Source organism: Mytilus edulis, chromosome 1 (genome assembly GCF_963676685.1).
Source record: "Mytilus edulis chromosome 1, xbMytEdul2.2, whole genome shotgun sequence".
NCBI classification, from domain to species: domain Eukaryota; kingdom Metazoa; phylum Mollusca; class Bivalvia; order Mytilida; family Mytilidae; genus Mytilus; species Mytilus edulis.
The window spans coordinates 122,620,613-122,634,489 of NC_092344.1; the positions used below are offsets into that span (position 1 = coordinate 122,620,613).

Sequence of the window (13,877 nt, forward strand, 5' to 3'; positions counted from 1 at the left end):
GAGACAATGCACATACATAGAGTATTTGGAGTTGCAGAAAGCTTGTTCAAAGCTTTTTACTATGACTAATTCTAATATGTAATATGTTCAACCTATAAAACCACTGAATTAGTCCTATAAGAATCAAAAATATTTGTTTGTTGTCATGCTCTTTGCTCATTTTAACATGTATAGGCATTATATTTGACAAAACACTTGGTGTAAAATATAGACAAATATAAAGCCTACTCAAGTTAGAATGAGCATAGAGTGCCAGTCATTGTCGTTAAAAACTTCCATTTGTTGAATAAGCATTGAGCATGATATGAAAGAATTATTTCGTATAGAAATTATGTTCTCACAGGCTTTTTACTCCATGTTTGACATATATATAACAAATAATTTGGAATAGCATATTATTCCTGCATATCAATTTCATACTGTATTGATATAAATTCACAATTCAATACAAAACACAAAATGAATGAAGGATTCAAAACAAAACACAAAATGAAAACACACTTCCATACAACTACATAAAATTAATGTGTAGTTAAAAACAAAACACAAAATGAATGCAGAATACACAATACTAAACACACTAACTATAGAATGCAGACAAAATTAGTTGTTTTTGTACTGGATTGATTGATAAATATTTCATAGATATATATGAGAACAAATTAACATTTGATACAGTAGGACTAAGTAAGTCCTAGAAGGTAGATAACTTGATTGAAGGACAGAAAATTAGGATTGCCACTTGAAAAAGCATTGTACAATTAATAAGACCATTTGTGTATGTTTTTAGAATTTTAATAAATTATTTCTTACTTGTTAAAGCCGTAAATGACAACCAAGGGGGTAATGGTATACATCTTCAATTTCATCACAAGTAATGCATACCAGTGTTCCATTAGCATTTTAGGACAACTATACACAAGTCCAAATTAAAGAGGTGGTCATTGTAGGGCCTTTATTCTGACCAATGAAGTACACATATAACATATAAATCCATACAAACAAAAATTAAAAAAAACCCTAAAGAATGCAACACAAAAAAACAAAATGCAATACAAAACAAAAAATACATTCACAATTCAATAAAAAAGAGATAATCTAAAAAATCATTTACAAAATACAGAACACAATTCTGATCTGATGTTATCTGACTGACCAGGTGTTATCATGGACATCATCTTTACAACCTTTTGTTAACCCTAGCGGAAAGTAATGATTCTCTTTGTATTGCTTGTAAACTACAATATTTCTCCACTTTGTTAGTCAGTCATTGTGATATGACCTAGACCTCGTTTTCATTTGAATGATTCATTATATAAATTTACTGAAAAATGATATGAATATGGAACTTGTGCATTTTTGAAGTCATATTCATATTTTAGAAAATGAAAAATCATATATGGATTATTAGTATTTTTTTTGTTATTTCAGTATCAGTAGTAGATATATGGAACATTATAGAAGCTTTTAGAGAGAATGGACTTAACACTTTAGAACCAGAATCAGAACTTAATTCCTCACGAGTCGAGTCTGTGTTAAACAGTATATATGTCCACCTAAACAAACGATTGCCGTTATCACAACAGGTCGACTCCAATCAATGTGTACAGATGTTATTAAACTGGCTGGTGGGAGCTTTTGACAGGTATAACTTATAGAAAAATTTATTCTAATTTCTATGTATGTTGGCAGTCAGATATACAGTGGGAGGGATCACAGAGCTTATACTGTAAGCAATTGATTAATTATATTTGGTGTATGGAATGACCTGATTTTCTTAGATATATACTGTTTAGAATTATGATTTATTTGAGTTGTATCTAGTAGAATTCATTATTAGATAAATATTACTCTGCCTAAGCCACAGTTTAATGAACTGGAGACTAACTGTGCACTACAAATGTACATGAAAAGTATCATGTATATGTTGTTCATATTCTATTGATAAGATAAATTGAATTTTGCCAAGTATGTGCCACTGTCATCACAAATAAAACCTGATGACTCATTATGTTTAAAACAAATACACCGAAGATCCTTTAGTCCATCCTCTAAGTTACTAATCAGTACTTTACTATCCTGTCCATCTTTTGATATTACTATTATTCTTTCAGAGTTGTAGTCTGCTACAATAATGTTACCATAACTATCTGTACAAAGTCCATGTGGTCCCATTAAATCCTGTGTATATCTCCAGATCTGTTTACCTGATTCATCATAACAGTATACTGCTCCACCATAATAGTCACCATAGATTACTCTGTCATTACAGTAAACAAGGTGATACATGTATGATTCACACTCAACCTGTATTGACTTCAGTGTATTTCCTTCCAAGTCTACAATACGGATTTCATCATCATCAATCAAACCTACAGCCAGAGAATTATTGTAGAATGATAATCCTTTGCATGCTTTGTCTAATGTGATAACTTTGGTAACTGTTTCATTCTCCATATTAAAGATCTTAATGGCCTTCTCCTCAGGATAAGTTATGGCTATAGTGTTCTGATGGATCTCTGTAACACCCAAGGCTTCACCAGGTATAGGTAACTGTTTCTGTAGTTTGCCATCAGAAGTAAGTAGGTTAACTTTACCACCATCTTCCACTAATATAACTCTTCCATCCATCAGACAAATCATGTCACTTATCACCTTCTCCATGTTGATCTCTATCTTTGTCTCTATATTCATGGTCATGTTGTTTATGTTGGATTTTTCTCTTGATTCTACTTGTGCTTCCTTCCTCACACTTGTTTCTCTTTTCAAGTCTGTTTCTGTTTTAACAACCAACACCTCTCCCATGGATTCTAGTGATCCTAACTTCTTTAGTATGTTTTCTATTTCATCATTTTGCTTCATTTTGATTTCAAATTCTTTAGTCCTCTCATCGTTTTCCAGATCTTCTACATATTGCTTACATTGATGTACTTGTTGTTCAATTTGATGTACACCTAGAAATGATTGTAGTTTAGAAGTTTTTGTTGTGACTGTTTGCAAATGTTCTTTCATTTCCTTCAATTTTGTTTTCTTCCCTTTAACTTCAGAAATGAAGTCTCTAGCTGTTGATATCTCTTGATCCCTGATGTTGTCAGTTTCTTTGCATAACTTTTCCTCCAGACAGTCTAAATATTTATTTATTTGATTCCTTATTTTAACAATTGATTCTTTAATGCCTTCACATTGTTGTTCTCCAGTTTTGATGTTTGTTGATTTATTGTTTACAATTTTATCCAAGAGATGTAAGATGGAGTTGATATCTTTCTCCACAGATTCTTTGGATTTTTGTATCTTAGTTTTCTCCACAACACCTGCCAAACTTTTTATTCCTGTACATTTTGAATGATTAGTGGAAATACATTCATCACAGCAAGGTATTAAATGACTAGGACAGTACAAGTTGAGTTGTTGACCATGTTTGTCACATTCTGTTTTGATAGCTTGGATGGAAGGTTTATAACTTTTGATATCAATAGTTTTATGATCACGTGATGATTTAGATCTTTTGTGATGACCAGAACATGTTGAACATAATCCTTCTTCACAGTTGTAACACCAGATGTCCGCTTTATTCTTTACTTTTCCTTCATTACAAGGTCCACATTGGATATCTTTACTGGACGCCATAACCTACTCATATATAAAATGTAAGTTATTTAGCCTTATGGTGAGGATCTGTTGTTCAACTTGTAGTTAGTGCTAACACGTTGTTAAAATTTCTTAATCATTCGATTAAAATTAATCATATGATTAGTGTGTTGTTCAACTTGCGTTAATTTTAAAGCTGCGTTAAAAAGGCTAAAACTGTCGTTAAACTTACTCAACCTCTTTGAGTTGTATTTAATTTTAATCATATGATTAAAGCATCCAAGATGGCTGCTGTACCAATGCAAAAATGAGCTTATCCTCGAAATATGAGACGTTTAAGAGATATTAAGCTATTAAGAATATAGCCATGAAAGAGCTTAATATTTGAAAGAAACACAATATATTTGCTAGGAGTTGAGTTGACAAGATTGGACGAAGGATCGGACGCACTCATACAATGGTCATTTGATAACAGAAAGAAACTGCACATTTCGGCAGTGTCTCGTTTGTATTTTACCGCTCACTGACAGTGTTGAGTGCAATGACTAAACTTAAAGACGGGCCACATTATTGTGTGAAATTATTCAATAAACTATGATGAACAGCTTTATAAATAATACATGTTACCCTAGCATTAATGTACATGCCATAGGTGATTTGTGACGTCTTTGCTAGTTTCCCCATTTTTCGAAGTTCAAATATTAGCATATATTCAGTAGTGCCCTTGACCTAACTGTTAACGCAGGTAAAATCTAATGGATCAATTCGTCCCACAGAACACTTGGAATTTACGATTTTTATCTTTACATGGAGTTTTAAACATTATATATTTTTTCCCATTTAGTATTAAAATTTATGAGTTTGACGAAGATCCAAATCTAAGCGGATTCAGCCATTTTGGGGGATTCCAACAGTGCCCAAGTTAAAAGGGTTGTTCCAACCATATATCACCTTTCAAAGGTTTTGATTGTCAAATAAAAAGGGGATCAATATTAACAATAAAGAGCAAGCAAACATCCCATAGAGCAAATGACACTGATAATTTATATTGCCCATTTGTTATATGGTCCTGTTCTTAGTGACACGTACATGCATTTAATGGAATCAAATCTTTATCTACTAATGGGTGCAATAGGAGGTTCATCAGAGTATTGAGCGAGGATTTCTTTGCTTATAGTGGATAAAAACTCAGGGTTAGAATTCCCAGAACAGACAAGGTACAGTGACTAATATTTCATGTATATTTTGAACACGGAGAGGGTGCCCCTGGTGTATCATTGTCATTTGCTAAGTTTTATTTGTTACCTTATCTGACATCAGACTCAGACTTCTTTTAAGTTTTACTATGCCAATTGTTATGTGTTTCTTTATTCTAAATTGGCTAGAGGTATAGGGGAATGGTTGAGATCTCTCAAAACTTATTTAACCCCGCCACATTTTTGCGCCCGTCTCAAGTCAGGAGCCTCTGGCCTTTGTTAGTATTGTATGTTTTGTATTTGGTGGAGGGGGTTGGGATTTGTTTTAACCCCTGTCCATTCATCCTTCCGCCTGTCCTTCTTTCGGTCCCATTATGAGTATAAAGTTATTCCACAAAATTCCTCATACAGTTTGAATCCTACATTGATCCTAGGAAGTTTTTACTTGGCTGTCTGTTTGTGCATATGTCGAAGGTGTGCATGTGGTCAGGGTTTTGATTTTGATTAATATTTGCTCTTTTGGGAGATAGTTGGACTTTGTCATTATTGGAGTATATGCTTGAATCAGAGGTGTATCATTTCCAGGTAACTCGTCCCACAGTTTGAATCCTAGGAAGTATTCACTTTTCTGACTATTTGTACATGAATACACTGAAGGTGTGCATGTGGAATAGTAGATAATAAGGACATACTATGTAGATGTGCATATCGACATGAAATTATGATTCAAATTATCTTCTAGGAGTTACGCCCTTTGAACTTATTTGTCTCAATATACTACTGCAACAGTTTGTCATCAAAACTCAAAGACAGGACATTATGATTTATGTTTTTTTCTTTATACAATTTTTAAGGTTCTTTAATTCAAAACAAAATTTTACATCTGTGGGGGCACAATAATATCTCAAATAAAGTCTCATATTTACTTTGTTATAAAACAGTTACTTCAGAGTGGAGTGGGGGGGGGCATGACTTTGTCTAGATTAATTTTAGATCATTTATATGTTTTGGAGTTTAGTGTGAAGTCCATTTTCACTGGACAAGTACACAATTTTATTTAGGGGTCAGCTGAATCGCACCTCCGGGTGCTGGATTTTCTCGCTGCGTTAAAGACCAGGCATTAGTGGCCTTTGGCTGTTTTATGTTTTTTGGTCCGGTTGTTGTCTCTTTGACATTTTCCCCATTTCCATTCTCAATTTTATCCATCAGCGTGAGACAAACGATGTAGTAACATTATGTGATATCATGTGTTTGATATTAATTTTTTGTTGTTTTTTCGTATTTTTCTGCTGAAATTTGAACATGTTGAATAAATATATAAGAGAGGTGTTTTTAACTTCTGAAAGGTTTAAAAGAATAAATTGTTATTTTAGAGGAGATATGAATTTGCTGAACGTCTACTTGCAAACATTTCATGCATACATATAACGGACAGCAATTAAAAGAATTTATTTCAAACAACAAGCTGTACTTTTTGCAGTCAAAAATAGAAACATAAACATAAAGGCCATACATTGACCTATAATGGTTTACTTTTATAAATTGTTATTTGATGGAGATTTGTCTCATTGGCACCACATCTTCCTATATCTATAATCCATAGTTATTTTATTCATAGTAAGCAGCCATCTTTGTTAGTTAGTTGTTGTACAATCTCATCCAATGGTAAAAGAGACCACACAAAAGGCACCAAATAAGCATCTGCTAGTGGTAGACAATCAACTATTTGCATGTGCCTGTAATTCAGTGGTTTTCGTTTGTTGCTATATATATATATCATTGTTTTACATCCATAGTTTTGTACATAAATAAAGCCTTTATATTCCTGATGTGAATTGTTTTACCGCGATTTGTAATATCTAGGCCTTTAAGATTTATAGCTCATTCATCAATATGAGTTTTGTTCGTTGTTGGAGGCCATACGATGACCTATATTCGTTAACTACTACACCATTTGGTCTCCGAAAGGGAGTTGTCTCGTTGGCAATCATACTACATCTTCTTGTCGCCATATTTTATTATTATGCCCCCTATCCTGTAGACGCAAATATCGGATACCCAAGATATATCCTAGTGGTGGATTGCTTTCTTTGATCTTTATTATTATTTTTATTGGGAATTTATTTTTTCTGACAGGGTATTGTCAAATAATGTAACGAACAAGTCGTTATTTCAATTTAAAAAATATATTCAAAACTCTGATACCTTGACTGAATTACAACTTTGACGGACTATGCATTATGCCATTAGTAGTAGGCATTTCACTTACACAATTGAATATTTGTTATTGTCCCTCTGTATCTCATTATGCTGTAGGAACTACAATTGATCTCAGTTCTGTTATATATAGTGCAATCTACACCATCCGTAAAAATGATCTTAAATGTTAACTTGGCATGCCATACTTGATGAAATGCGGAAGTGAAAGAAGGCACTCTTTATCTACGTGTCAATGGAGATTTTATTCCCAATGATTTTGTCATTTAGCATGTAAAGAAGGTTGTACTAAATGAACAAGATAACTGACAGGTTTTTAAAGGAATCATTTTGTTCTGGATATGTGAAAAACCGGGATAAAACATGCAAATCATGGCCATGAATCGGATGCATTCATATTGAGGACCAAAGGTAGCAATACACAGTTAGGAAAAAAACTTAAAATTGACACTCATAATTTTTAAACACCCTCTTTCTCCCCCTGTCTAACAAAGAAGGCTTTATATGTGTGTTATACATGTATATACTTGTAGAAAGAGAATCTTCAATAGATTTGATTTCTAATGGTCATAAGGGTGAAATATAATCCCTTTTGGGTGTAACCATGGCAACAATCTGCATTTCTTAGATACAAAATATAGCAAAAAAGGGGGGTGAACATGTCACAAAAGTCTCCAAAATTTGGTCTAAAGGAAAATTTCAATGAATTACAGTGATACCTTTCCTGAATCCATAGGTTTATATCTATCAAGTGGTCCAAAAAAATCATGTCTTCCTGCTCGTTTTTCCATAAAATTGAATTGAAAAGATCGAGCGCAAAATCTTTGTTGATAAACACTACAATAATTTATGGACCTATGAACGGTACGGATAGAAAAATACGGACTGTCAATCATTGAAATGGCCTATAAAACATGTTAAAATCAATCTAAATGTTCATATAAACCCACTAAGAAGGCTATATTATTCTTCAATTATCTAAAAATCAATTTTATTGTACAAAAACTTTCATATTTAAAAAATTCACAGGGGCCATAATGCGAAACTAAACTTCTAACTGTGTATTGCTACCAAAGACAATTCAGATCACTGACATTGTTTCTGGTTCCACATGTTGCATGATAAAAATAGTTCAGGTGAACATTTCATTATGAACTGGAAACAAAACTAAAATATGAATATGATTCCATAAAAAATATGAACATGTTATAAGATATTTATTCAATAATTATTGGTACCCAAAAATTGTTTAAAAGGAGAATGTTATAATTTAATGCAAAAAGGGAAGTTATATAGGCCCTGATTTATAATGCATTGTGGGAAACACTTGCTAACTACCCAAACTTTAATCATATGATTAAAAATTAATCGCATGATTAGTAAATACAATGATTAAAATTAGTTGAACAACGCAATTTAATCATTGTATTTACTAATCATGCAATTAACTTTTAACAACTGATTAAGATTAATCATATGATTAGTTTAATCACAAGTTGAACAACAGACCCCATGCAGGCTCTTGGCCTTGTAATTAAAATTTATGTCGTTTAGTCTTCAGGATTAGTATGTTAAATGTTTAATTGATCTGTACTGTAACCTACGAATATCTAAATTTATGTGCAGAATGAAACTGATGTGAATTAGCACATTAATTTTTATGCCCCCGCTGTAGGATTCAAGATTTACCCTTGTCTGTCTGTACGTATGTACTTAAGTCAGTCTGTCCCAAAAACAGATCAAGTTTGAATTTTGGTAGTGTCACTTGCACCTGTCTAGAGTTATGCCCCTTTAAAAATGGAAAAATGGCTGATTTTTTTCGGGTCTGTTCTGGAACATTGTTACCCTCAACCAAATGTTATGAAACTAATACATAATGCTTATTACTACAAAACTCAGATCAAGTTAGAATGTTAGTGGTGTCAGTAATTTAAATGATATCTCCCTTTTAATTTCAATGGTTTGAACTAAGAAAAATTAATGACAATACTTGTACAATAACACTATATGGTAGTATTGTATGTAGTCAAAAGTAAAAAGATTTTAGTATTTTTCAACCACATACCTTAACATTTATCTTTTGATTTAGCTTACAGTTACTACATCAGAGAATATTTGTCTTCCCTTTTCTGATATGTTTGTTTGTCTACCAGGAAGTTAATAAGGACCTGTTTAAACCTGACCAAGATCTAAATATTTATACATCATATAGTAGACATTTAAATTACGCCAATGAACATTTAAATGACATGATAATTAAAAAAGGATATACATGTATAATAAATTGATTTTGTAAGAAATGAATGAACTCTAAAATTTATGAGATGATACATATGACTGAATTATGACAAACAAGGGTAAAGAATGTATTGTAATGGGGTTTCAAACACAGGTTTCGCTCTGCAAAATTATATTTGCAAACACCATTTTCAGGTCATGATTGATTTGTCTTATTTTTAGATACATAAACATATGGAATAGTTTTGAATTTTGAATTTTTCACAACACAAAGTGTTATAAATTCTGTTAATGTTTAATGCATATCATTTCATAAAAAAGAATATATTTTTATTTATGTTTCAGGGATAATGTATTTGTTAGGTTTGGTGGGAATTAAAAGCATGAAATGCCAATTTTATTTGTATTCTACAAACCAGAAAAATATGGGCTGCTCATCTGTAAACCAATAAATTAAAAAAGCTGTATTCATATAGCATTTATAATAATTACATTGCATGTATATTTCCTTGTAATACATTATTATAATCGTCTAACAAGAATCTAGCATCATTCTGAAATCAACATTCATTTCAAAATGAATTGCAATATCCATGATGACATGATCTTCCACAATAAAGTGCACAGGGAAATAAAAGGAAAAACTTGATAGTAATCGTGTTTTCATGATCCTAGCAAAAAAATGTAAAATAAGTTATGAATGCTTCTTTCCATAGTTTTATAGAGTTTGAAAGCATTGACCGTGCATACATTTTAGAATGAAGCTCTTGAACTGTGCTTCATATAAAATGTACTTCCCTCAACACATTAACATCCCAATTTTAAATAAATAACCGCAGATAATTCTTACCAAAGAGTAATGTATTGAATTCTGACAACAGTAATGGTAAGAGATTAATGATGAAAAGAAAAAGCAGAGGGACAAGGATAATTCATTAGAGGTTGAGAACAAAGTCTTTATATATAAACATGTTTTGTTTTGTATTTCAGTGTTGGAAGAGGAAAGATAAAGGTGTTCTCTCTAAAGGTTGCCTTGTCTCATATGTGTGCTGGAAAACTGGTGGACAAACTCAGATGTAAGAAAATGAAGTTAAGACTTGTTCATCAAACTCATTAAGAAAATATTTCCCTAAATATCACCTCTGAATGCCCCTCACAGTTTTCCTGTGCAGGGTGTCTAAATTTTTTGAATTTTTTTACTTTTTTTTAATTAGAGTACTCAAATGGTTGCTTCAAACATGCATGAAATAAACCAATATGAAATATTAGTTTCTCAACAGATACATTTGACAACACACAAAAGTTATCTAACTTTGAAAGGGTATGGGTAATAAATTCAGAAGGGCCAAGTTCGGATGGATATCTAGAGTAGATTGAATTGACATGGTCATATATAACACCTGTTATGATTGGATAAAGCTTTTCCGCCATTAACACTCGAGGAACCCTGGTTGTGGCAGGGTTCCTAGAGATCGACTCGATATCCCGGATGTTATGACGTCAATCCAATCAAATTTGAATGTAAACATATTCAGAGTAGGGGCCTTGTACTTCCGGTAATCTAGAGACCTTACTCTTCAAATTTAATTACCGTTCATATGGAACTCTAGTCAGAACTCTAGGTCCATCCGAACTTGGCCAAGGAGGTTTTCTGGATCATGGGTAAACCTTGAACTCTGAAAAAGTAGGGAAATTTAAAAAAAAAAAACCAATTGTGTGTTAAAAAATTACCACTATGTGCAGATAGAAGATTATGGTGTATCAGTCTATCTGTTACATTTCCATTCTCAATTTTACATTTTTATGAACAAAGAGAAATAACTCAATATTTCCTTTACCTGTTCCTTTGCTTATTAATATTGGAATAATACAATCTTGAATAAATGTAAATAAAAAACAATCTGTACATATACACACAAGGAACAGCCTTCAACACGGAGCCTTGGCTCACACCGAACAGCAAGCTATAAAGGCCACAAAAAGTACTAGTGTAAAACCATTCAAATGGGAAAACCAAGGGTCTTATCTAAATAAAAAGTTTTGTTTTGTATTGTTTTTCATTTCATCTCCATGACTGGCATCTGTGACATAAGTGGCATCAACAATTAGAGTTGGTTGTGGTAAAAGTCTTTTGAGACATCAATAACTTTGTTAAACCATAATGGAATTTTATAAAACTTGGGCAACAGCTTTTTTATGGCCAAAAGACCGTATCCAGTACAAAATTTAAAAATAATTTATGTTCATTTTTCTATATTTTCCAAGTATTTCTGCCATCAATGTCCATGTCAAACCTTTTAAAAATATTATATAAATTTAACAGAAGCTTTTCAATGATCAAAAGACAATATTCAAAGCCAAATGATATTTTTTTTCTCTTATATCTGTATTTTATTTATAAATGGACTTTATGGTTTTAACAGTTAACAAGTATATACAATCAGTGTTACACTAGTCATGTTGGGTCCTATTATAGCAGGCTGGTTAGTGTTGAAAGGCTTTGTATTGAAGGCTGTACTTTGACCTATAACTGTTTACTTTTTATACGACCACAAAAAAAAATTTGCGTCGTATAATACTATCATGTCGTCGTCATCGTAGTCGTCTGAAGTCCCATTTAATTTTGAGACAATAGCTTTAGTTTTAGTGAATGGATCTCTATAAATGTTTACATAAAAGGTTTAATACCACTAAAGTTAGGTTGGGATTGATTTTGGGGGTTATGGCCCCAATAGTTAAGTAATTAGCGGCCAAAAAGGGGGCTCAAAATTAGCATTTTTGCAGTTTTCAAACAATAACTTGTGTTTTAGTGTATGAATCTCTCTGAAATTATTCCACAGGTTTCCATGCCATGAAGGGATTGTTAGTATTGACTTTTGGGGTTTTGGCTCAAAATGTTATAGAATTAGGGGCAAAACAGGGGGAAAACTAGGTTTTTCTGGTCAATGGACAATTAAGACAATTTAAAAGCAGTGTAAGGGAGGTAATTCAAAAACATTTAACATACAATGTTGGTTTTGTTCAGATAAACCTCCCTTACACTTCTTGTAAATTCTATATTAAGGAATGTCAGGTTTTGGACAAATATCAAAAAAGGGGGGTGGTAGTAGTTTTCATTTTTTTTCAAATTTCTCATATTCAAAATTTTTGAAAAGTTTGAAGAAAAAATCTCTAATTGCACAATATTGCGCTATCGATTGGTAAGATCTTGACATTTGTTTTGTGTCAGAAACTCATATTATGTCAAAAGTTTGATCACAATCCAAATTCAGAGCTGTATCAAGCTTGAATGTTGTGTGCATACTTGCCCCAATTGTTCAGGGTTTCGACATCTGCAGTTGTATAAAGGTGCACCCTGCAGAGCACCTGGTTACACATTGTGACTTGAATGGAGAGTCGTCTCATTGGCACTCATACCACATCTTCTTTTTTGTGATTTATGTTTGTTAGACATCAAATTTTTTTCAAACTATAAAGAATTTTATGAGATTTTGTAAGAAAGTTTTTTGTAATAAAGAGATAATTTCTGAAGCAATTTTTTTACTTATTAGTGGAAAGGATTCTCTTATGGCACAAAATGGCCTAAAATATCAACTTTGTCATAAACATCAAAATGGTTACAATTTGGTTTGTAAATGGGTCTCTATCAAAAGTATTAATGCTAAAAAAATCAGTTCATTTCATAAAAGTACATAATATTCATCAATATCAAAACTTTTCGGATCATGGATGGCGGCCAATGTTAATTATGCCAAAAACAATTAAAATTATGGAAAATTTTACCGAAATTTACCTTTTATTACAAAAAATGTTTATTTAAGGGATCATAGCTTCATAAATGTAAATTGAAAGTGACAAAAAACTATGTTTTTGTTGTAATAGCACTGTCAAGAGTATTTCAATGTGAAATTTGTAATTTCATGGTCTGATTTAAAAAACATCCAAAATTTAGGGCCAATTTAAACCCTTCGTGAACCTTCTCCTTTGGCAGTTAACATTGGCAGACAGTCTGGGAGGATATATTTTTGACAAGATAAATTATAAACCTTCATGGATATAGGCTTATCTTCAAGATCTTGAAAAAAAAACATTGGATGAACAAAGATTGATTTTTGAAATGTTAATAAATGGACTTACTTTTTACAATCAACATTACATTTTTTAACAGCAGTCCCAGGCAAGACACAGCCTAAACAAGTATTTTAGGGAATTAGGTCTTAGATAGTCACCTATATATGCTTACATCCACCTCATTTGAACTTTAACTGTCCTTGCAAACTGAGTAACAATATAACTCGATTTTTCCAGATGTTTTCACACAGATATCAGATTCAAGCGGTTGCCTGATTCGTAGCAGATTTATTGATTACCTAAAAGATTTGCTTGCCTTACCCACAGCAGTATTTGAAGGGCCTTCATTCGGATACAACGACACTGCCTGTAGAAGCTGTTTTGACAATGTAAATATTTAACACTGTAGAATTGGGAAGGTTCTTTTTAAAGTTGATATAATAATAAGAAGATGGTTTATGACAACCAATGAGACAACTATCCACTAGAAACTAAAGAACAAGAATGTAAACAAATACAGATCACTTTACACCCTTCATCAATGATCAAAACTCATATAGCCTGTAG

General features: G+C 32.2%; 2 protein-coding genes across 11 annotated transcripts in view; one reads left to right on the forward strand and one right to left on the reverse strand.

The window, feature by feature from the left end:
* The window catches only part of LOC139505082 (dystrobrevin beta-like), a 91,752-nt gene that overhangs the window by 28,179 nt on the left and 49,696 nt on the right, over positions 1-13,877 (forward strand). For all 10 annotated transcript variants that reach the window (XM_071294939.1, XM_071294932.1, XM_071294934.1 and 7 more), the window contains exons 4-6: positions 1,432-1,645; positions 10,230-10,315; positions 13,548-13,699. In XM_071294939.1, the coding sequence (XP_071151040.1) occupies positions 1,432-1,645; positions 10,230-10,315; positions 13,548-13,699 (452 nt within the window). The remainder of the gene's footprint in view (positions 1-1,431; positions 1,646-10,229; positions 10,316-13,547; positions 13,700-13,877) is intronic.
* Positions 1,643-9,181, reverse strand: LOC139505164 (tripartite motif-containing protein 2-like). The gene is made up of 2 exons (XM_071294944.1): positions 9,067-9,181; positions 1,643-3,630 (listed from the first exon to the last, which is right to left on the reverse strand). The coding sequence occupies exon 2, from the start codon at positions 3,625-3,627 to the stop codon at positions 1,939-1,941; it is 1,689 nt and encodes a 562-aa protein (XP_071151045.1). The 5' UTR covers positions 3,628-3,630; positions 9,067-9,181; the 3' UTR covers positions 1,643-1,938.

Coding starts and splice junctions, on each gene's coding strand:
- LOC139505164 (XM_071294944.1), bottom strand. CDS start 3,627: ATGGCGTCCAGTAAAGATATCCAATGTGGACCTTGTAATGAAGGAAAA.